Source organism: Westerdykella ornata (genome assembly GCF_010094085.1).
Source record: "Westerdykella ornata strain CBS 379.55 unplaced genomic scaffold EI97scaffold_4, whole genome shotgun sequence".
Taxonomy (NCBI): Eukaryota; Fungi; Ascomycota; class Dothideomycetes; order Pleosporales; family Sporormiaceae; genus Westerdykella; species Westerdykella ornata.
In genome coordinates, this window is record NW_022986854.1 from 594,505 (window position 1) to 617,797 (window position 23,293).

The 23,293-nt window shown below is 52.4% G+C and overlaps 8 protein-coding genes across 8 annotated transcripts; 4 read left to right on the forward strand and 4 right to left on the reverse strand.

Moving 5' to 3' along the window:
• Window positions 1-1,457: 1,457 nt before the first annotated feature.
• Window positions 1,458-2,783, forward strand: EI97DRAFT_413696 (uncharacterized protein; the record flags this gene model as incomplete). The annotated part of the gene is made up of 2 exons (XM_033796806.1): window positions 1,458-1,655; window positions 1,902-2,783. The coding sequence occupies 2 exons, from the start codon at window positions 1,458-1,460 to the stop codon at window positions 2,781-2,783; spliced, it is 1,080 nt and encodes a 359-aa protein (XP_033656357.1).
• Window positions 2,784-2,837: 54 nt separating this feature from the next.
• EI97DRAFT_492480 (uncharacterized protein) lies at window positions 2,838-5,824 on the reverse strand (the record flags this gene model as incomplete). The annotated part of the gene is made up of 3 exons (XM_033802316.1): window positions 2,838-3,756; window positions 3,809-5,077; window positions 5,159-5,824. 3 exons carry the CDS (start codon window positions 5,822-5,824, stop codon window positions 3,181-3,183), a joined length of 2,511 nt encoding a protein of 836 aa, XP_033656358.1. The 3' UTR covers window positions 2,838-3,180.
• A 254-nt stretch (window positions 5,825-6,078) lies between these two features.
• EI97DRAFT_220360 (MFS general substrate transporter) lies at window positions 6,079-7,974 on the forward strand. The gene is made up of 3 exons (XM_033793860.1): window positions 6,079-6,518; window positions 6,566-6,663; window positions 6,714-7,974. Exons 1-3 carry the CDS (start codon window positions 6,332-6,334, stop codon window positions 7,758-7,760), a joined length of 1,332 nt encoding a protein of 443 aa, XP_033656359.1. The 5' UTR covers window positions 6,079-6,331; the 3' UTR covers window positions 7,761-7,974.
• Window positions 7,975-8,188: 214 nt separating this feature from the next.
• On the reverse strand, window positions 8,189-9,004 carry EI97DRAFT_440337 (uncharacterized protein; the record flags this gene model as incomplete). Its single annotated transcript, XM_033799620.1, has 3 exons — window positions 8,189-8,530; window positions 8,586-8,721; window positions 8,898-9,004. 3 exons carry the CDS (start codon window positions 9,002-9,004, stop codon window positions 8,189-8,191), a joined length of 585 nt encoding a protein of 194 aa, XP_033656360.1.
• Window positions 9,005-9,061: 57 nt separating this feature from the next.
• EI97DRAFT_220340 (uncharacterized protein) lies at window positions 9,062-10,284 on the forward strand. The gene is made up of 2 exons (XM_033793859.1): window positions 9,062-9,340; window positions 9,398-10,284. The coding sequence occupies exons 1-2, from the start codon at window positions 9,295-9,297 to the stop codon at window positions 10,099-10,101; spliced, it is 750 nt and encodes a 249-aa protein (XP_033656361.1). The 5' UTR covers window positions 9,062-9,294; the 3' UTR covers window positions 10,102-10,284.
• A 285-nt stretch (window positions 10,285-10,569) lies between these two features.
• EI97DRAFT_371905 (chitin synthase 2) lies at window positions 10,570-13,887 on the reverse strand (the record flags this gene model as incomplete). Its single annotated transcript, XM_033795317.1, has 3 exons — window positions 10,570-11,825; window positions 11,877-13,271; window positions 13,305-13,887. The coding sequence occupies 3 exons, from the start codon at window positions 13,885-13,887 to the stop codon at window positions 10,570-10,572; spliced, it is 3,234 nt and encodes a 1,077-aa protein (XP_033656362.1).
• Window positions 13,888-14,408: 521 nt separating this feature from the next.
• EI97DRAFT_413707 (uncharacterized protein) lies at window positions 14,409-17,066 on the reverse strand (the record flags this gene model as incomplete). The annotated part of the gene is made up of 6 exons (XM_033796807.1): window positions 16,673-17,066; window positions 16,564-16,590; window positions 16,331-16,505; window positions 16,256-16,267; window positions 15,709-16,207; window positions 14,409-15,658 (listed from the first exon to the last, which is right to left on the reverse strand). The coding sequence occupies exons 1-6, from the start codon at window positions 16,708-16,710 to the stop codon at window positions 14,409-14,411; spliced, it is 2,001 nt and encodes a 666-aa protein (XP_033656363.1). The 5' UTR covers window positions 16,711-17,066.
• Window positions 17,067-20,050: 2,984 nt separating this feature from the next.
• EI97DRAFT_393562 (Cupredoxin) lies at window positions 20,051-22,182 on the forward strand. Its single transcript, XM_033796286.1, has 10 exons — window positions 20,051-20,204; window positions 20,271-20,336; window positions 20,385-20,440; window positions 20,491-20,538; window positions 20,590-20,798; window positions 20,845-20,924; window positions 20,977-21,054; window positions 21,103-21,676; window positions 21,734-21,772; window positions 21,822-22,182. Exons 1-10 carry the CDS (start codon window positions 20,108-20,110, stop codon window positions 22,042-22,044), a joined length of 1,470 nt encoding a protein of 489 aa, XP_033656364.1. The 5' UTR covers window positions 20,051-20,107; the 3' UTR covers window positions 22,045-22,182.
• Window positions 22,183-23,293: the final 1,111 nt, after the last annotated feature.

A 23,293-nucleotide genomic window follows, 5' to 3' on the forward strand; every position in this document is an offset into this window, starting at 1 on the left:
GAACCACATGGGATGGTCGAGGGGACGGGTGATGGCGAAGCCAAATGCCCTTCATTGCCGCAGTATGATGAAGGTGCATTGATGAGACTCAATCCAACGCTATCAGGACGACAACATCAAACCCTGCATGCGCGGAGAGGGGTATGATTGCAAACAGGAGGTCAGTGAAGGAGGAGGAGTGGGAGATGAAGTGAAGTCGAAACAAGGTTCGGGCTGGGCCTAGTGCTGTAGGGATCCGTAATTGGCAGTCACCAGTGACAATGAGGCACAGCCCTAGGGAAGGCACGTCAGTTGTCCGCAGTTCATCGGGCACAACACCGCTCATATGCATCGCCTCTCAACAACTTCGATCGAGGCCCAACCCTCGAACCCCTTTTGGACCACGCCACGCCAGCACCACAGCGCACTGCACAGCACCAAGCATGCAGGGGATCGCTGTTTGCGCGCCCATGGCCCGATACTATGGAACCGATACTCCAGCGCAACGACTTGGGAGGCAAGGGAAGATTCCGTGCCATCCATTGAATCCGCTTCCCCTTGTCATTACTCTCAACACAGTAACACGGCTGACCCAAAAAGTGGCCGACGGAGTCAAATCAAATCCCATGAACCATCACGCAAAAGACTTCAGCTCTGAAGACCTCACTCGGTCGACTTTGTCAACCTCCAGGTCACCAAGGCTCCCACGGCACCTCGATGCGGATTTGGAATGCAGGTCCCACTTCCCGACTCCCCATGACGATCCAAGATATCGAATCAGGACCAGTGCAGCGGGGAAGCGGACAGCACATCACATTTCAGTCACGTGATTAGAAGGGGATCTGGACCACATTCTCTCATTATTTAAAGCTGCGGGCCCTTGTTTCAGTCACTGCCTCCTCCACCAAAACTGGGCAGCTCGAGAGTGTACCTTCGGGATGTGAGCTACACAGTACTGAACACCCTCTTCTGGCCCGCAGTGGAGCACCCTTGACGTTGATGCATACATCCACAGGACATGGTGCACTGTCACGACGACACCCCACACGTCCCCTGCGCTCCTCAATGGTATCCCTGGGCTCTCATTGCCTTGGTCATTGCGACCTGTATCCGATCGTCTCCTGCGTCTTCACCGGATTATTCACGACTGTGCTCTTCTGGAATAGCAGAGGAAGACATGAAATCCTGCTTCGTCAACAGCATCGTCGACTCGACTTTAGGCTGATGACATGTTGCATTCGGCCCGTTCCTCTCGACTACTGTGCTTCCATAACCGAAGCGGGTTCGCGCTCAGACCAACTTCTGCAGCATCCCGGCATCAATATGTGGATGCAATCCGGCGGACCGGAGATGTCTTTTGCCAGATGAAATCGGCCTTTTGAGGTACCTAGGCAGAATGGCGTAGACGTTCATTTATATGGGCGGCCACGGAGCTTCCCTCAGTACACCAAAGCGTTACCACCAGCCCGGTTTTCGAGATGCGTTGTTCATCATCCTCCATAGTCCTTCTTTTGAACTTGGCCTTTGCGCTTTGCGATGCAGAGCGCTCTAGAGGATGGAATCTCAATAACTTCAAGACGCTAGTCACATTTGGTGATAGCTATACAGATGAGAACCGATTGGGATACTTCATCAACCACAATGGCTCCGCGCCGCCTGTTGGATGGGAACAGCCAGTGGTATGACAATCTTTTCAACTCTATCGTCTTTTCCAGTTTATATACCATTCCATTGAATTACAAGACTGTCATCTTTCCCTTCCTTGTTTCTTTCGCGTCTCTCAATTGAGAACACTGTCACGGGTATTCTCTTCTTTTGAATTCAAAAAGGGACAGAACCTATATAAGCACACTCATACAGCCATGCCTTCAGTCGATGATGCCAACCGCTCCATGTCTTACCACTCCTAACATCATCCTCAGGGTCTCAACACCGCTTCAGGTGGCCTCTCTTGGCCCCGCTACGCCTCCCTCTACTCCAACGCCACCCTCTATAACTACGCCGTCGGCGGCGCCGTCTGCTCCAACTCCATAACCCCTCGCTTCTTCTCCGCCATCAACGCACCCTTCCCCTCCATCACCTCCTACGAGCTCCCCGCCTTCCTCGCAGACTCCAAGCACCGCGTCCCCTCCACCAACAAGAAATTCTTCACCGGCACCCCCCGCGACACCGTCTACGCAATCTGGATCGGCACCAACGACCTCGGTAACAACGCCTTCCTCACCGACTCCCAAGTCGCCGGCAAGACCCTCAAGGACTACGTCGACTGCGTCTACTCCATCATCGACACCCTCCACTCCCAGGTCAGCGCCCGCTACTTCGTCCTCTTGAACCTCGCACCCCTGAACCTCCTGCCGCAGTACGCGACCCCTGAAAACGGCGGCTTGCCAGCAACGAAGTTCTTCCCCGAGAAACAGGGCCAAAACATCACGCAAATCTCCTACCGCATCCTCGAATCCGTCGCCACGGTCAACCAAATCTTCGCGCACAAGACGCCCTTTGAGACCGAGGTTGCGGACCGCTGGGACGGCGACGTCAAGATCGCGAATTTCGACGTTAACGCCCTCATGACGGATATGTACAGGAACCCCAAGAAGTACCTGAATGGCACCGCCGAGCCGAATGTCACGGGTGTCGTGAACAAGTGCGATGTCCAGGGGAAAAATTGCGTGCTGGCCAAGAGCCCGGATAGCTTCTTGTGGTTCGATGAGTTGCATCCGAGTGAACAGGCGAGTAGGGTTGTTGCGAGGGAGTTTGTCGGCGTGTTGAAGGGCGGGAGTAAGTGGGCCAAGTACTGGGGTTGAGTTCCCAGTGTGAGAGTGTGTGGGAGTGAGCAGTGTCTCTGCGTTGTTGGCTTTGTACATAGAGTAATAGAAGAAGATGATAGTATATAAGTGCAAACAGGGTTGCCAGATTGATTGGTGTGACTTGAGCTAGCAAAGTTCGGTTGACAAAGTAAAGACACACTGGGAATCTCCGTGTTTCTTCTAGGCCAGGGCCTGTGCAAAAGCCCCTTCCTCATTTTGTTGAGTAGTGCGTCACACTGTCCTGTCAACCAGCCTGTGGAAGAGTATTGATATGCATATACCGGGTTATCGCCTCGACAGACCAGCACCACGCTGGCCATGCAACACACAAACACGCCTCGTTTCCGTACAAATAATGAAACCCTTAGCCAATTCAGCAAAATGCATCCAAAACTCACAACTGCCGACACCATCTCTCCAGCGCCCGCTCGAACCCCTTCTCCCCCGCCACAATACCAATCTCCTCCAAACTAACATCGCACTTCACCATCGCGAATCCACCTTGCCCAAGGCCCTGCCCGGACACGACGGGTATCAGCAGTCCCAAGTCAACAAGACTTTCCCACTCACGCTTCGCAACTTCTTTGCCCCATACTTTGCTCACGGCGCCGCTTGCACTAGCGCCGCCTGCAGCGCTCTGAATCCGGGCTTTCGATGCGAGAGATACGTACTCGTCGTATGCCATGTTGAAGTTGCAGGTATCGGCGTCGTGTAGGACGTCTAGGCGGGCGGCGGCGATCAGGAGGGAGAGGGAGAGTGTGGATAGGGATGGGAGGAGGGAGAGCTTCGAGTCTGGTGGCGTGAGGGAATATTGTGCGGAATTATCCCAGGACGCTAAGACGCTGCTGGAAGGGTCGGAGAGACTGGCGACTGGGAGAAGGAAGGTGGTGAGAGCCGCAGGGACGGATTTGCTGAGGTAGTAGTGTGGTGCTAAATGGGTAGATAGGAATGTTCTTGAAGAAAACAGCGACTGTCAGGGGTCAGTCTGGAGCGTGACCATGTAGAATCCAGGCCAGACTCACTGTGATGTTCGAATTCCATGTCGCAAGAATGCCTTGAGGCTCCGCTTCAGATTTCCTCTTCCCCTTCGCTGTGGTGGTCTTAGCACCGTGTGTCGAGGAAAGGATGGCGCGTTCTTTAATAGTAAGTTGATCCGGATGTATCATGAGAGATGCCTTGCAGATCTCTTGGAAAGCACTGAATGACTTGGCAAGGGAAAGATGCACATAACGGTGACTGAACCGACTCTTGACTCTCTTCTCTAAACTGTTGGCGACATCGATCCGTGTAGTTAGGCCCAAAACAGCAATCGGGGCTTTGCGTGACTGAGCGATGTCGAACAGATTGTAAAGCAGCGTTTGCCGTGGATGCAGAGCGAACAGGTCAAACTCGTCCATTACGAAAATGACAGCCTTAGCTACCTGGTCGGTAAGCTCCCCTGTTGTCTCAGAAGGATGGGACAGCAAGGCGAGTAGCGTAGTCAGCGTATCAGCGTAGTTCTTGCCAACTCCGCCGTCTTCCTCAATTTCCATTTCCCTTCCCAGCTGCCGCCATATCTCGCGTAGTGCAATCTTGTCATCGGTATGGATGAAGCCGTTGAGACGAACAACGTGATAGTCCCCGGAGTGATCTTTTCCTACCTCTGACAAAACCCTGTTCACTAGAGTAGTCTTTCCGCTGCCACGAGCACCAATCAGAAGCATAGAATTTCCTTCTCCTGCAGTGACAGTGTGCTCCACGAGCTGGTAGACAGTCCTGTACTCCTCTTCTAAACCCACAACCGGCACGGCCCGCTTTGCCATGATGCGTTCCATAACAATGGACTTCAGAAGGTCGACGTCCGGCCCTGGAGCAAGTGACCCTTGAAGCAGTGTCGCGGGGTTTCCTTCCTGCATCCGAGATTTAGGTCTATTGAAGGGGCTGGGTTCCGTTGGGTCGATGATGCTGCCTGCAATGCTACTCCGCTCCTGCGTTTCGCCAGCATGTTCATTCTCCATATCCTCTTCCTCTTGCCACTTGTCTGATAAGCCAATAACATCATGGTTGCCGATATTGTCTGCACGATTTGCCCGCCGTGTCCGTTGCGCGCGTTTCTTCGGGCTCGCTGAGGGATGCGCACCTAGTTCATTCTCTGAGTCGAGGACTGAGGCTTGTCGCCTAGAAGATCTAGAGGATGTGATGACCGCTGAATTGTCCTCTGTGGCATCCTGTTTTGGCCTTTCGTGTCCTTCAGTAGCTGACTGCCTGCCTGATCGTCTTTTAGAAGGGGAGGATTCAGACACCTGGTCGTCCTGCAATGGATCCGAAGACTCCTCCTCTTCGTTTACTTCTGCTGCAGCGTTCCGTCTAGGTCTTCCTGGGCGCCTCCTCACAGGTGTACTACCACCTGTCGGCCTTTCCAAGTTCCGACTACCTTGTACTCGTGCATGTGCCGTTTTACTCCTCTCAGTGGGAGCATATTTGCGGTCGGGTGCCAGCTCATCTGGAGCGGCAGTCTCAGCACTGTGCTTGTACCCATTAACCAAGGAGCGGAACGTGCTAAGGCTCGCACTCGCATCGGGAGGGGTGTTCTCCTTCCCAGAACGACCTGGTGTAGAATGCAGCAACTTGGCTCCCATTCCCTTGAACGGATGGGGTAGGGAGGGGTCGAGGACCTGCTTCCCGTACTTGCGTCTCGGTTTAGACGTCTTTTTCTCGGTCGATTTAGGGGAGGGCGCCCGCAAGGGCTTGCGTGCATCGTCTTTCGGGGGTAGCGCACTCTCTATATCATCGTACACGTCCTGGTCTTCATTCCCATTCTTTCTAGGCGTTCCTCGCACTGCACTCTTATGCGTGATCGCTGGGTTTCGGGTGGATCTTCGGCCAGGGGTAGGTACGTCGCTCTCGGTTGCTTCGAGCTGCTCGTCGGATTTTGCTTGTAATCGACCAGACTTCCGAGTTGAAGGCTTCGAAGCATTGGCCTTAGAAGTAGGCTCTGTGGACTTCGGCGTCGCTGTGTCCAGCTTTCTCCTCTTGGAGGAGCGCGGTGAGTCGTCCATGAGCTGGATGGAATATCGTACTAAGCCTAAGAAACGCGGTGTGGACTCATCCTCTGCTCATTTCTTCGCATGTGCTGGGACGTGCTATTTAGGGCAGAAGACTTGTTTAAGAATCGAAGGTCGCCAAAGCGCGTTGTTGTTGCGTCCAAGCTCCACGCCAAGCTTTCCGCTCCGCCCTGTCCATAGTGCTTCGGGGCGGAAACAACCTCCTCAGTCCACCCTCAATCATCAAAAATGCAGATGCACCTTGACCATAATTCAGTCTCCATGATGTTCCTCGGCTCTGCTTAAGTTGATGGGGAGCATGACGTGGGAACATTAAGGCGCCTCAATGCTACTGGGCCTCTGCAGGTCTGACCGCTTAATTGCAACCCCGCGGCCTCCGGAAGGGCGTAAAACAATGACATGTTGCCAGCATCTGAAGATTGAGTGATGTCATGGGAAAGATAAAAAAGCCGCTTCGCCGAGTTCTGACCATCAAGCTCTTTAACGTCCTACGAGAGGGAAATGGCATCCGATCGAACAACCGAGCGTGATTTGACCCCAAATCCCCCCATCTCAGAACTTTCTTACGATGACCGCTCCCTTGAGAACAGGGACACGGGGAACGGGTTCTCGCTTCCTCCGACGGACGGAGGAAAGGATGCATGGCTATTTTTATTCGCATGCTTCATTTTGGAAGCACTGATATGGGGTACGCATGCTGATGACAACTCGTAGACAGGCACTGAGCTCTCCTAGGTTTCCCGGCAAGTTATGGCGTCTTCCAGGAGTTCTACAGTACGAACAAGCCATTTGAGGGCTCCCCGAATATTGCAGTGGTAGGAGCATGTGCTATGGTGAGGTCTCTTGGTTCCGTTCTTCAGAGCCTTCATTCACACCTCATCAGGGAATTATGTACCTTACTCAGCCTCCCATGTTCGCCATTCTAAAGCGATTCCCCAAAATGCGTCTCTGGGCAACGCCGGCTGGCCTCATCGTCATGTGCCTCGCACTCGGTCTTGGGTCTCTGTCGAATAGTATTCCTCAGCTCATCGTCACTCAGGGAATTTTTTATGCCCTTGGAGGCACTCTTGCATGGACGCCTATCCTCTTCTTCATCGAAGAATGGTGGGTGCGACGCCGAGGCTTTGCTTACGGTGTTATGATGGCAGGATTCGGGATATCCGGGGCCGTTCTACCCTTGATACTGCAGTGGCTGCTACACAGCTACGGCTTCCGAACCACGCTGCGCGTTTGCGCGCTGGCGTTTGTAGCACTCAATTTCCCGATCCTCTTCTTCTTCAAGCCCCGGCTTCCGCTTGCTCAGACTTCACAGGCTCGGGGTTTCGACATGTCTTTCTGGGGGTGTTCGAACTATCTCATCCTCCAATCCGCAAACTTGGTTCAAAGCCTAGGATACTTCCTCCCGGGAATCTACCTGCCTACCTTCGCCCGGGCATTGGGCGCATCGAATCTCGGGAGCGTTGCGACCGTCATACTCCTGAACGGCGCAGCCGCAGCTGGCTGCCTCTGCATGGGCGCGGCTGTTGATAGATATCATGTCACGACTTGTCTTTCCGTGGCCGCGTTAGGCTCGACCCTCGGTGTATTTCTACTCTGGGGATTCTCCACCTCTCTGCCACCTCTCTACATCTTCAGCTTAGTCTACGGCGCCTTCGCGGGTTGTACATCGACGGCTTGGAGCGCCATCATCCGGGATACCAAAGAGAAGCGGCCAGGAGTCGATTCGGGCATGGTATTTGCATGTCTTGCCGCAGGGAAAGGTGTGGGCAACGTTTGCAGCGGCCCACTTAGCGAAGCTCTTCTTCATGCCGGAAACTGGAAGGCTGGAATGGCGTATGGAAGCGGGTATGGTCCACTCATTGTCTTCACTGGGACGACGGCCCTGCTTGGAGGATGGGGTTCTGCAGCAAAGAGAATGGGGTGGCTGTGAGCCTGTGAACGCGTCAGCCAGCTGTTCAGCAGCCACACTTCGACAATGCATCGGATTCCCAGCATCCGGGCTTTGTCGTGCGGGAACTGCATAAATGCTCAATTGCTGTGCAAAGCTGCTGAGTTTCTGTGCACTCTTATTATACCAGTATGTTTAAATCGTTGCATGGGGTCCATCCCATATCTTATGTCAGAGAAGGATCGAACATCACCTTACTTCAGCACAAGATTTCGTCATAAGTTTCAAGCTTTCCTAATTTATTCCCGTGTTCATCCTTCGGACGTTGGTGCTCAATCCTCTGAACACGGCTGGCCATTGAGGGCAGCACATGGTGTTTCCTGCAGATTATCTATCTATCCAGCTGCCTATTATGCACATCTGTCTGACGTCGCGGGAAGTGGGGGGTTCGGACTTCCTTAGACCGGGGGCTATGCCTCTCCGGTTGTCTCATGGTCCCGATGGCGAACGCCCTCTTGTTGGACTGTATCATAATAGGATACTCCGTACCGCATACACCTCTCAGGTGCGGCGGCGAACGAGCTGGTGCTGCTAGCACAGTTCTCGTGGCGATTACCATATGCATCTAAAATCCTACTATCAGTACAAGAATTATAACCTACAAGCAAGCTATGCTTTCCGTAGATGACGAGTTCAGCCTTGAGGATACGCGCGCACTGCAGACGATAGTTCCGTGTTGTGGGATCTGTAGCATATTCCAGCTGCTCAGCTGGGCCAGAAACTGCTCTCAGCTCCCGGACACCGAGTTCCAACTTGCACATCATTGGCAGACTTATGAAACAGAGCATATAAAGTTCTCCGACGTACCCTACCGCCTGCATATGGAAAGTTGTCGAGATGATTGCAGACGGCCATTTTCCACGTGCGCCGCAAGACACAACCAACCTTGGAAAGCATGCGATTCGCGGTTGGCGCAGTGCGGCTGCCAATCGAAGCATGCCGCCTTTAGAGGGGTAGAAAAGAGGCTGTTCCTTGCATCTTGCGGCTTATGCTGACACGCGGACTCAGGGACGCGTACGGAGTCTACGCACGAAACTATGAATTCCGCCCAACCACAGTGCATTAATTCCGCAGTCAGCGAACCTCATCCAACACCTAGAGGAACAAGGGAAGGCGTACATCTCGGCGAACGCAGATCCCCTACGCAAGCCTCGAACGGTGGCTTTTGCGTAGGATTCTAAGATTAGGTAGGAGGAATAAGAGCGCTGATCATGTTTGGGAAACATGTTTGAGATACATGGTGTGCCCGGAGCAGGGCTTCCAACGGATGTAGCTGGACGGCGTATATAAGCGTGCCCCGGTTAGGCGTTTGTTAGACACAAGCAGGTGCTTTCATCCAGTCTTCCCCTTCTTGTCTTGGTCGGGCTTTCCTCCCCAAAGTTCATAGACCTTTCTTCACGATTGCAACCCCTGCTTTCGATACTTACGAAGGCATTTCTATTCCGCTACCAGCTCTTCTCATCGTCGCCTTTGATTGTTATTCAAATTCATTATCACTTCATCACACATTGCAAAGATGCGTTACTTCATCTCCCTCCTCGTTGCTGGCTCAGCACTCACCAGTAAGTCCATCCTATACACTTAACCCATCTCTGCCCATTCAGACTAACTCCACCTAGGCGCCCTCACACTAAACGAGCGTCACAACAATGGACCAGCCCCGGAAGAAACTCCCACCGACGTCCCCAGCAACGTCCCCACCGACGTCCCCAACGACGACGGAAAAGTGATCTATCTCCCCATCCAAAAGTCCAGCATAGCCGTCGTCGGTCCAACTGGAACGGGCGGCTACGTCCCCCCTATTCCGGTCCCCACAGGGGCTATTCCTACTAGTGTCCGTCACTCGTCTGGCGTCCCAACGGGAGTGTTCCCCACCGGCGTCTTCCCCACTGGCGTCTTTCCGACCGGCGTATTCCCCACTGGCGTCTTTCCCACGGGTGTCTTTCCTACTGGAGGCTATAAGCCTACCACACTGTTGACCTATACGCGCGGTCCTATCCCAACGGGTGTGCCGCCTCTTCCGCCGCCTATTCCGCAGAACCCCACGGAGGAAGAGTGGAAAGCTTGGTGGAAGAAGTGGCTCGAGTGGGCGGAGAAGTATGTTTGGGGACCAGGGGGGAAGGGCAAGGGCAGGCATGGATATGGAGAAGGGGAGGGAGAAGGACAAGGGGAAGGCCAGGGAGAAGGTCAGGGAGAAGGCCAGGGTGAAGGCCAAGGTGAAGGTCATGGCCAAGGACATGGCCAAGGATATGGGCAGGGACGCGGGCAGGGCCGTGGGCAAGGCCGCGGTCAAGGTCGCGGTCAATATGACGAGGAAGAATAGATTGCTTCTAAGCAGCGCTGGGGGGCGCCTGGGACGAAAGAGTAACGGATATGTATATATGGGTTCCAGTCCCGTCCCCGGAGGGTAGACTAGGTACATCGGCTTGCTTCAATGAATGTGTGACTATAGGGGGATAAAAAGGTCCTGCTACAAGTTGTTCACTGTTGCTTCTTGGTGCATAGTCACGGCCACACACCTCTCACGATTCTTGCGAACGAATTTCCTGAACTCCTCTGATCTCCATGTTACCTAATGCTACACATGAGTCCAACTAAACGGAGTCTTGCTGTAGCCGTCCACTGTAGGACGAAAGCATGACTTCGGTGGTATAAGGTATATCGTCTTCCGCCGGAACCACGCCTCAACGCCAATCATACATGAATCGTGACAACCCACCTATTCATCCTCGACCCCGTCCGCCCTTCTCACTTTACCAACCCAACGATCAAGTCCCACAACTCCCCACATCTACCTCCCCAAACTGCTCCCACCCCAGCTACTCGGCGCCCAACTACTCACCTTACTCCCAACATAACTCCCACTCCACCAACTTCCACCACCAGCACCCCATCCACGCCCCCACCGCCTTCTCCCACCGCCCAACCCAGTCGATCGCGTACTTCCACTCTCGCTCCTATCAGCCCACTTCAACTTCGCCTCCATCCCCTTGTGCACCAACTCAATGATCAAGAAACTGGTCGATCCTATCGCCCTGAAAAACGCCAACCCAGCGACACTCCACAGAATGAACTTCAAGTAAAAATTCTCCTGAATCGCACTCCCAGAATACGCCTCGCTGACGGCCATGGCGAGGATCGCATTGCTGATCAGCCACACAACCACCATGTACGTCCTCACCGCGCGGTAATAATCCTCCTGGGCCTGCGCCTCGGAGACACCGGGTTTAGGCACCTCGACGCGATCGCGCAGGTTGCGCAGGGCTTCGTCGTAGCCGCTGTCGATGTCGAGTTGTTCGCTGGGCATTTCGAGTTCGACGAGGTCCTTGGATTTGGCTTTTGCGTCGCCGAGATCGGTTTTGGCTACGTTGTCGCCTTTTGTACCCCATGTGACGTCGTGCGCGTTGCAGAAGGCGTAGACCTGCAGGGTGCAGATGTAGCTTGGCAAGAGCGCAAAGTATTGAGCCGAGGAGGTGAACATGTGCCATGGGTCCAGGTACATGAAGGACATCAGGAAGTAGAGGCCTACAGTGGTGGCGGTGGAAATGATTAGATTCGTAAAGACGTTGTTGCCGAGCGACTTCGGGGCTTTGGGGTCTTTGAGCTGCACGACAACGATGTAGATGGATGCGAAGGTGGTGTAGGCCATGATGACGCAGTACGCAACCATGCTGCTGAGGAACATCTTCTTGGCGCCTTGCGGTCGGTTGCCCATTGAAAGGATAAACTGCATGCAGATGAGAAGGACGCATGTGTAGCGGAGGATGTAGAAGATGTATTTGCCGATGTTGTGGCCGAAGGGATCGAGCTTCGGGTCTGCGAGACTGCCCGCGATGAAGAAAAAGGTCAGGTAGAAGTTGGCCAGAGAGAAGAAGGTGAACATCAGGGAGACGAATTGGTAGATAAACTCGATGTGCAGGAGGGTCTTGCGCCAGATGGTGTGGTCTGTTGCCCAGATCTGCTTAAAGTGAAGGAGCGAGTAGACGGCTGCGAAGAAAGCTCCGTTGAGCCAGCGGCGACGTTGCGAGATAAACTCAGGTACAGCATCTGAGTTGAAATGTTAGCAGGCGGTTTACTCTGATGGGCGATGTTTCGTACCTGGCACATCGGTCTCTCCTGTTGCCGCTTTCACGTACTTCAATACCCACTGTTCACTGCGCTTCGCCACAAGCTCCCAGCAGAGAATGCGATCCTCGGCCAAGTACATGTTCGCAGTAAACACATCGGCATCTATTCCGTGCAGAGTCTCACCCTTAAAATACTGACTCAGGGGTCCATGCCCGGTGTGATCGTTCTGCAGGGCATGGTATCGGTATGCTGAAAGCGCACCAGGAAGCACGGTGATGTACCCAAACACTGACTCTAGCGGCTTGTCCAAAATATTCGACATCTTGTACTCAAAGTTCTGAGATGCAACAAGCGGGTTGAGCAAGCCAAGCCATCCTTTGCCCTTTCCAGCTTTGATTTCTCCAGCTGCACCGGCGACAGAAGAGTCGGTATCAAAAGCCTTCCAGAGATGATAGAGCGCCTTAGGCCCGGGCTTCGTTCCCACGTCCAACAAAATGCACACGTTTGGGTTCAATGCACGGCCAAAAGCATTGAAGAACCACCGATGCGAGTTCAACTTCTTCTGATTGCGCTCCTTCAGGCAGAAAATCATTTGGCAAGGCACAATTCCCTTCTCCGCACCTTTGAACTTCAGATCAGAGTCCAGAGACACTTGGGTCGTGTACTCGTACACGTGGGCTGTGACTTCGCGCTGATTGACGTGGTTCTTCGCAATACCGTCCTGGTAGCAACCCATCGCTGCTAATGCGTCGAGGGTCCTAGGATGCACTTTCTGCCGGCCATCGGATATGATGCATACGACAATTTTCTGCCATCCGTCTTTGCCCCAGGTCCGAGATCGCGTGCGGGAGCAGAAGTGACTGATGTTGCGCATAACTCCGTGCATGGTGCGCGTAAAGTCAATCTCGTTCTCGTTATACATGGTGATGCAAATGAACAACTCCGTCTCGCGCGGTTGGCCCAGATTTTGCCGGAGCTTGTAGCCTCTGTTGACAAAGTCATCGGGATCGCAAGTGACAGCCGTGTATCGCATGTGCGTAAACTCGATGTCGTCTCTTCGCGGCAAGAAGCTGTACAAGATGGTGGGGATCTTGCACTCCAAGATCAGTTCACCATTAATGAGACGGACTTCTTTCTTCGTCATGACGGCTTGTCGCGCTCCGCGTCTGACTTGTGCCCCATCCGGTGCAGGGCCATAGTGGTCCACCTTCTCGTTTGCAACTGTGTCTTCTTCTGTCACCGTTTCATCGGACGTGAAGGAGTCGCGAGAGTACCTGTCCGTGCGGTGCTCGTCGGAGAAGACATCATCGTCATTGAGAGGAACGGTGGATAGATCCACAGTTGCATCTGAATCGCGAGACACTGGCCTGCCACCTGCGAATAAGGGCGCCGGGGGAAGCGGTCGTTTAGGGCTCCCGGGTCGGCCTCCGGCGTAGCGGGAAGAGGGTGTGCCTGGACGTGGGCTGCCATTCAGGTCTGACGGCTCGTACGAGACACTGGACGCTTGGGGCCGGGTATAGTCGGTCGAAGTCCTGGTCGGCGAGTATGGTCTAGCTGGCGAGGGTCGGTCTGGCGAAGTAGGTCGGCGGTACGGCACATAGCGCGGTGAGTCGTTCGAAGGAGGAGGGATGCTGGGCGCATTGTCAAGCACTGATGGCGCTCGCGATGGCGTCGATGAGAGCGCCGATGGTTGGTATGACGGTGATGGAGGTCTGTGGGTTTCATACAACGGTAAGCCTGGGTCCGGCTCCTTCGCCGTCTTTGAAGGAGAGAATCGAGATGTAAGTCGTTCAGCGACAGATTTTCTTCTTGGGGAGCCCGCCGCTGACACATTTGATGTAGGCTTGAGTGCAGCGCGAGCGTCCCTCAGCAGATCAACAATCGCGGCTTCGGCAGCTTGCTGTTGTCCTTTTGCGGGTGCGTTGCGGCTATCACCCAGTGTCGCGGCGGTGCTCTCCCCAACCGAGAGAAGCGATGTCGTTTCAGACGTTGCATTCTTTCTGTGAAGGAGAGGACAGTGAGGATGAATATTGATTGACATGAAAGAAAGCGATGCTAGAGAGTGAACCTACGGAACATAGCTCTGAGAGTCGTCAACATGTGTCAACAATCGCATTGTCTGCCCTCCCTGCAAGTGGGCCGGCGAGCCCTCTTCGTCATCGGCTGTCATATACGGTGGTGGTCGGCCATAGGCGTGTCGCGAAGGTGTTGACGGTCGGCGATCCATAGCGCCTGGCGGTGAATTGCGCGCCACCGATCAAAACGAACGGCGAATATGTGAACAACGCCAACGAAAGAATACACTGAAGAGATGTGCGTTCAAAAAAAATGAGGTAGGGCGTTGGAGGTGTGGCTCTGAGGCACTCGAGATGCCTATGTCAAGGTACAGTGTTTGGAAACCGCGCGTTGCCCCAGCAACCCCCGATTTCTGATTACACAGCCCCACCATCACATCCCGCGGCACCATCATCCAGGTCTTGTACTGTAGTCTAGCCGCCCTATTAACAGCGATTATGGTTTGCTTTCGCAATTGATTCTTGTCCGTTTTAGCCGCTGGCATCTTTACACAAAGACCCCCTTGAAGTACTCCTCTACACCCGCACGTCCATCCTCGTCCAGGCTTCCAATGAATCCCACATATTGATCGGGCCTGGTGATAACAACACACCCAGTTTCCTTGTCGACTCCATATCCCTTATATGCTTCTCCATGGCCTTCGTGGTAGCTCTCATCGTCAACGAACACGCTGTCATAGTCCCATCCTGTATGTGCATCAAACGGATGCAAAACTTCCGGGAAATCTCTTTGAAGTTCTGTTTCCATCCGCTTGGACGAATGCAGCGTGAGGATAGCGATATGCTTGTGAAGATGCGGTCGTATAAATGAAGAGCTGTCGAGAAATTTGCAGAAGCCGTCGAGCCTCGACTTCTGCACAGGAGAAAGAACATTTCCAGCGAACACGATAAGGCGGAAGCGTCCATCGCTTTTCAATTTCGTCTGGAAATGCCATGGTCTGGCGTCTGCATGGTTAAGCACCTTGAACGATGGAAATCGCATCCCCAGCCTGATATTGGTAGCCAGATCCTGCCTGCAGACAACTTTGGTGGGGTTGGTAGTGGACACTTTTGTGCCATCACCTTGATCGGCCGCATCGCCGTCTTTGGCTACCAGCATGCTGGCTCCATAGTCGACGGAGAGTCCCGTGGCAAAGAGATTTCCCTTGACGAATGCCTCTTTGAACTCCGACATACTGACGCCTGTCTCATCCAAGATGTCCTTAGCAGGCCGCCCAGAAAACAAGCGGGAGAACTTATGGTCGAAGTCGATGAGATCCTGAGCTATACGCCTCCGCTCGGATTGATATGTTTTGAGGATGTCCGGTTTCGCTATTCCTTTGGCGACCAAGCCGAGTTTCCAGCCCAGATTGTAGGCATCCTGCATGCTGACATTCATACCCTGCCCGGCTTTAGGGGAGTGGGTGTGTACTGCATCTCCAGCCAGAAACACACGGCTTCTGTAGTCGAAATTCGTGCCCACACGCTGCCCAATCTGATACGCTGTCCACCAGTCACAGTACTCGTAGGTCAGACTGTACGGAGCGATGATCTTCTGAGCGGCCTTGATGATAACCTCCGGGGTGATCTTGCTCCGATCAGCACGGCCAGAGGCATCTGGTTTGACCTCGATCAGCTGGATGTAAAGTCGGACCAGCTTGGATTCTCTCGGAATGACCATGAGAGACCCCGAAGAGGCGCTATGGACGGCTGTCCTCATGCGGATGTCAGGGAAGTCGGTTATGGGGATGATATCTGCTTCTTGTCAGCATAACCGTAGATACATACTGATCTATACGGTAGCAGACCTAATACACCCCATATGAAGTCGGTTGGTTCTCCTTCCAGCTGGAAGCCCAACTGTTTTCTTGTCCAGCTGTGCGCACCATCGCAGCCAACGTCGTACTTGGCCCTCACCAGTTCCGAAGTCCCGTCCTTCTCTTTACTCTTCCGGATTAGCTCATCAGTATCATCTTCGGCGAGGTTGCTTCGGAAGAGTCCATCTCTGGTTGCGCTGCCTTTACTCTGTGCTGGAGTTGCCTCCTCTTCCGTCAGGTATCTCAGCTTTACTGAAATCGGGTACGAATCTTGGGAATGATCATCTAATATCTCCTCGTTGAAAGAAAGAGTCTCCGGTATTACGCCTCGTTCAACGCGAATAGAGTCATTGGAGTGCTTCTTGATGTGATCCAGGAAGAACCGTTCGATGCGTCCTTGGTGGAGGACAATCTCTGTGAAGCGCGAAAGTCCAACCATGACATCAGGAATGCGATCAGAACGCCGTATAACGCCATCGCTGCCCGGATTCTATCTCTGTTTAGAAGCAATCAAGGCCTGGATACCGGCTTTACGAACCCACATGCAGAACTAAAATCCGTCTATGAGCACGCGACGTTTCACAGACTGATACAGAGGAATATGGGCTCGTACCTCGAGCAAATGATTTGCCTCTTTGACAGCTCTGTCTGCAAAGCCAAAGCTGTCGAAGATCTCCAGACTCCGTATTTGCAAGCCATCAGCCTGCCCACAGAAGATCTTGGTGCTACGTTTGTCGATAATTCGAGCATTGATGCCGCATCGTGCCATCCATGTTGCCAGCATTAAGCTCGTTTGTCTTTCAGCTCTTCCTGGTCATCGGAATTGTTGTGGTACTGCACACTTACCCAGCTGGACCCGCTCCGATAATCAAGCTAAGCCTTAATTAGCTCATGTATGAATGCGTAACCGAGTGAAACTGTGTGACAGTTTGGAAATAGTGAATCCTGTACTTACACATCGCAAGTTGATTCTGTCAGCTCTGTCACGGTCATCTTCTCTGACGTCGCAAAGCTATAGTTGGTTGTATAGACCTAAATTCGGGTAATAAAGACGACATGTAGGAGTGGAAAATGTAAGAAAGAACAGAACGCAAGCCAGAGCCGAGGTCCTAGATAAACTCCAGTACTAGTGAATATCCTAAGGAAGAACGGCAAGAGACATCGGAGTTGGAAGCGCAGTCCCCACATGGAAGATCCGGTTACCCCACAGTTCGCCAAGCCGTGCTCGCCTTGGAGGGTTGCACTACAGTCAGCTTATGGATGCCTCTGGCTGTGATATATTCCGATATACTGATATAACTGAACTGGCGGTTTCAGGAACACAGACGTAAGAGGGAACGAGTTGGTGGGTCATCACTGTAGATGGTTAGGAATCAGAGCGAACGCCTGCGACTATCGGCGATCGGAATCCCACGCCATCACCGTATATGCCTGGACGCAGCCGCGATCGTACCCAACGATGGCTGAGTAGGACTGCTTTACTGTAGTTCTACGATGTCCTGATGCCAATTGGTATCGTCGAGGTTGCATCACCCATCTATACCTCAAGGCTTGGGGATATGCTGGACACTCCTAGAAGCCACATCTCGTGAAAGGAATGAAAGGACTGACCGATGTTTGTGAGTAGGCCATGCTGAAGGAACTATGACAAGGACACGGAACCGATGGCGACACGTAAGTTTTAGCGGAATTCGAACTCCGGATATCTGCCCATTGTATGAGCACCAGGCCTCGATGAAGCTTTCTAAGACAGTGGCTTCCTGAAAGAGATAAGCGGGACTGACAGGCACAAGGCAAATGAGACCAGCAATTACTACACAAGCGGTAGGTCGAAGTACAAGCACTAGGCTGGACACCCCGCCTGTGAATCTGTCCGTGGAGGCGGTTTCCGAGATGCGTGGATTCGGTCACAGCACTGCTGACCATCCAGGCGAGAGGGCGAAAATCGAGCTTTTGGTCGTCCCGGACGCATACGGCAATGTCAGAATGGAGTTTCCTCTTGAAGAGATGTGCAAGGAGGCTAAAGACTACTCAATTGGACCATGACCTGTTTCAGGGTGAGTCAACATCACCTCCCCCATACTACCATGCGTCCATTGAAGGTTGTTCGAGGGTCCCAAAGGCTGAGTGATGTCTCGTTCCATCGATAAGATTGCGCAGTCTTAGATGTACTTGGAAGAGATCTGCACCGTTGATAGGCACAACATCCGCTCTGGAATATTGATCAGGGGTCGACGTCAGTTCCGTTGAGCTGGACCAGATGTGCCTCTACCCCTCTATGGATTTGTGCTGGGTTCCACAACAGAATCCTTTTCCGAGATATTTGGACCTTAAGCAGTTCTTCACGTCCACCGGAAGTCACCATACAAATGTTGGCAAAGCCAATAATCGCTGGTTCTTGAAGACTCCAATTCTCAGCATTAGATCGGCGAACTACGGTGTACGGCGATACATGCGTGCCAGTCATGACCAGAGTCCTTCCTTGCCCTAAGCCGTAATTTGGAAGCGCGAGGTCTGGAGGTAGGTGAAGTGCTTTTAGCATTCCAGAGATACAGACAGCTATCCTGGGTGTTGATTTGGGAGTGAAAGGTCCGTAGACAGCACCAAGAGAATTTGCCAGAGTGTAAGGGTGCTGAATCCAAATCTTACATTGCCCGAGTCCAATAGTAACTGTGGTCATGTTCAGCATGTAGCCACGTCAGAAAGGGTCCAATCGGACGCTCAATCGGTCATATGCAAAAGTGCCATACGTCGCAAGCATTACAAGATAGAGTTCTCCGTAAGTACCTTGTCTCACTGTCCCGGCCAACAATGGAACCCTCTCTTCGTGATAGATTGAAGTTGAAGGAGAAATTTGATCGAGGGAATGCTGCGCTTTGGTCCGGAACAGCTCCTATTCTCACAGGCTCACCTAGCTACGGGCCTGGAGATAGGTCCGTAAAAAGGAGATCACACTCCGAATAAAAAAACACTTTTGTTCACCGTGTCAAAAGCAGTGTGCATCCAAGTGTCTGGAAACGGCGATGTGACGGCGGTCATCGGGGTGATCTCCGTCCGATGCCAGAAGAATGAGAGAAAACAGGGGCCCGCCAAGAGCTTTGGAAGGAGGAGGTTGCTTCCAGGGCGGACGGTTGGTCTGAGCTGGTGCCACATACGGTTTAGCGTATCTCTGATGGTGAAATCGACGCGTCCTCGTAATGACTTGTGTTTCACACACCACGACATCGCCGAATACGCTCTGAATCAGATTTGATGATCGGATTCGCTCTGTTCCAATCTGATGTTACTCGAGACAGCCTTCTCTGACGCTTTCATTCATCTATTCGCATCCAGCTAAGCAACATGTATCAATCGACATATCATCGATGGGATAAATACCCTAGGGTATTGCTGTAACTACCCGTATCCATCAAAGCTGTTAGACTTTTGCCATATTTAGCACTGAATAAGCTGAACAGGCTAGCTTTTGGAATGTATCTTGCTGTGGCCCGGCATCGCGGAGCCTTCTATCCACCGAACGGAGGACGGGTGAACGGCATGACGCCAATCATCAACCATAACAACCACTTAGAGTAATGCGTGCTCATAGAACAATCCGCAGCCATTGCGGCGCTGGCCTTGAAATGATGTCGTGCGAGGATCTCACACAACCAGGGACTGTTTTATAAAATCACTACATGGCGCGTCTGCCGGCGAGCCCGGATGCAAAATCTTCTGCCGGCAGCTTCGCCCACCCGATCAGAGTTTCAGAGACGAGGCATATTCCAAAGCCACTGTGATTCAGCGTCTACCCCGCTTTTCAAATCATTATGGTTTTCCAGCACCCCTTGAGGCTGCTCTACTTGAGTGCCTTCTTAGGAGGGGTTTCGCATGCCCAATCCTCTCTGGAGAGGCGATGGGAAGTAAGGACGAGGCGGGCGGCGACAACTCTTGCAATCGATATCGATACGGTAACTCAAATACACTCCCAACAAAGGTCGACCGTAGTCCCCGAGAGCCCCACTGTCATAACCACTCAACTACCAACTGCATATATCGAAGAACCGAATGGTGTATATGCTGAAATCCCTTCCAACATACAATCAGGGGACTGGTCTCTTATATATTCAGATACGCTGCCCGATAATACGGAGATTCCGCACGAGCTTCCATTCCCCACGCCATCCCGCGGAGATGGCTATGATCCCAATCCCTCGGGTGTCTGGATCAGTCCAGTATATCGTCATATCTTCCAATATCCCTTGCCTATACCATCCTCTAAATCACCCAAGTAGTAAGTCTTTCACAGCCTGATGTGCTGAAGGTGAAGAATGCTGACTTTGCAAGCACATACTACCCAGACGATACTTCAGCAGCGCCTATCGATTACTACGAGGTGGAAGTAAAGACGATGGCGAAGCAGATATACCCAGACCTCCCGCCGACGGTACTGACCACCTATGACGGAGTATCGCCGGGGCCGATATTTGTTATGCCGCAAGGAAGGGGTAAGTGTCTGTTCTGACGTCTGAAGGGCCCATGTATGAATTCGAGGCTGACTCTACGACTTGCAGAGGCGGTTGTTCGATTCTCCAACAAAGGCCCATACAATATGGCAGTGCATGTTCATGGGCAATATAGTAAGCATCATCCTATTGCGACATACAGAGCATACTAAATAAACTCAGATCGCGCCCCATTCGATGGATGGGCGGCGGACTACGCGACGGCGGGTCAATATAAAGTGCGCAAGGAGAATATAGTTTCCATGATGGGCTTGCTAACCAAATCCAGGACTATTATTACCCCAACGCACAAAATGCGCGCACGGCCTGGTATCATGTGTGTTCGTCTACTGTTCTCATCCTAAGCCCCACTAATATAGCTACTTAGGATCATACCGAATTCGCTACCGGAGAACATGCGTACAAAGGCCAGGAGGGCATGTATATTTTGACCGATCCACATGAACAGGGGTTGGGACTTCCCCGTGGACAGTACGATGTGGTACTGGCAATAACTTCGAAATATTATAACGACGACGCCTCGCTGCGTTACCATACCGACAATAACCAAGCCTTATGGGGCGACGTGATCCATGTGTTAGTAACACTTCTCACTGGAAGAGGCACCAGCTTATTCGTGCAGAAACGGGCAGCCTTGGCCATATTTTGAAGTCGAACCGCGTAAATATAGACTCCGACTTCTCAACGGAGCTATCAGCAGGGGTAACTTTGTAATCCTCTCATATTGATTCGACTTCATGCTGATTTTCGGTAGTATTTCATCTTTATTTTGCAGAAGACCCATCATCAACCAATAAGGATGTGCAATTCGAAGTCATTGGGTCAGACACTGGTAAGCAACTTTTTACTCTGCTCTGAAGCTTTCCTCCTGAGTCTTCAGGTCTTCTATCCCACCCCGTCCGCACCGACGACCTCTTAATGGCGATGGGCGAACGGTATGAAATCGTGGTTGATTTCGCCAACTATGCAGGGCGAAACTTAACACTGAAGAATAAAAGAGGCATGGAAGGAGGTATCGATTACGCCGCCACGGACTTGGTCATGCGGTTCGTGGTCGGCGACCAAGTCACTGACACCTCAAACGATGGGCCTATCCCCTCCTCATTGCGCGAGATCAGGCCGCCACCCGCAAAAGGAGCACCGGATAAAAGCTTCGTCTTCGAGAGAATCCATGACCGATGGCTTATAAACGGCGTTGGCTTCAGGGACATTGAGAATCGCATTCTAGCACGGCCATTGCGCGGAGAGGACGAGATTTGGGAGATGACTAATGGAAGAGGGGGAACAACACACCCAGTACACATTCATCTCGTCGATTTCCAGATCTTGTCACGGACTGGAGGGCGAGGGGTGGTATTGCCGTACGAGGCCGCTGGAATGAAAGACGTTGTGTGGCTTTCCGCCGGAGAGACGGTTCGAGTCCTCGCTCGCTATGCCCCTTGGAATGGTGTATTGTATGTTCTCCTCACCAATCCTCAAAGGGCAACAGTGCACTGACTGAAACTCCTCAGCCTGTTTCATTGTCACAATCTCGTTCACGAGGATCACGAGTAAGTTCACCGTTTGGTTCGCAATCTATCCCTTTATAACCTTCAATAGCATGATGGTCGCTTTCAACGTCACCGATCTGAAGCGATGGGGCTACAACGAATCCACCCAGTTCATCGATCCCATGCAACCAGAGTTCCGCCCGAAAGACATCAATCCTGAGGACTACACCGAGGAAGCCATCATGAAGAAGATCAAGTGGTTCTACGACACCAATGCCTATAACCACGGTAAAGTTGCGGAGGTGGACGCCGCCCTTGATAAATCTGTGTAACATAACTCAGTGCAATCCACAGAGGGCCGGTTCCCTCCTCAGTTCGAATACAAAGCCGTGGCGTTGTGGGGCCAGTCTTATCTTCTGTGTCTCAGCTGTATGGAGTATGCGGTTTTCGATTCATTCTCAAGATGGTCCAGACTGAATATTTCATGCCAGTGGTGGCTGGGCTTTGTGAGGGCTTTCTGAGTCTCATTCATATTTATTCAAGTTTCTATTATAGACTGCTTATTCATCTCTTAAACGCCCACATCAGTTAGGGCTCAACCATCCGTCTTGTATTTTCAACACTTCCTTCTCCCTCGTTTGTCCGACATGACGCCACCAGACCGCGGCCCATAATTACCTGGCCACCCGCAGCGACTAAAACAGAACCTTCCTTGCTTCTCCAGGCTAACATGACTTCCGCCGCGACATCCACTCACCAATGAAACGCAACCAGCTGCTCACCAAGCTTGACTAGAATCCCATCCCGTCGACTCTACCTTTCGATCCATGGTCTTGAATCTTGGAGGAATGACGTCCCTTCACTTCACCACTTCTTCTTTCCATTTCATGAATGCCCCAATATCTCACGACATCTTCTAATCTCACGAATGCACCGTTATTCCACGGAAACCTCTCAGTCTACACATCTCCCGTCAATTTTTTGACTGGGGTTTCCGCTTCCTCCTCGCGTCTCTACCCCACCCTGCGATTCTCGAACCAGCATCCTCAAAATTCAATCCGTAAGGATTTATGAACAAACCCTTTGCGTCAACCTCTGAAACACTGTCCGCGCGCGCACCTCGGAGATGATAGGGGTCCCGAGGCTAGGGCCCTCTAACTTGAGGCTGGCATGTCATAGCCAAAGAAACGACTGACCGTTTACTTGCGCAGTCTTGGAGTATACGTTTTAAAGTGTAGGACAAGAAAAGGGGTCTCATATAGATCGCCCAATCATGGACCCGAAGAGCAATCAGATTTAAAACAAGGCAGCTTGAAACGCTGGGCTGACGTGTACACCTGGGAATTTGGGTATTGATGTCCCGAGCCCCACGCGTGGGGAGGAGTTGTGTACTGTGTCTGTGTTTCGGGTGGGTTACGCTGCAGGAATGATGACGTTGATGGAGATGCTCCGGCTTGGACATTACGGGCCAGAGAAATGTTAGAGCATGGAATATATAGTGGTTAGTTTTTGTCAATTCTTCCAGGTGCTATGGTGTGTTGAATACCCTAGCGTAGGGAATGTGCGCAAGAGTGAATGTGT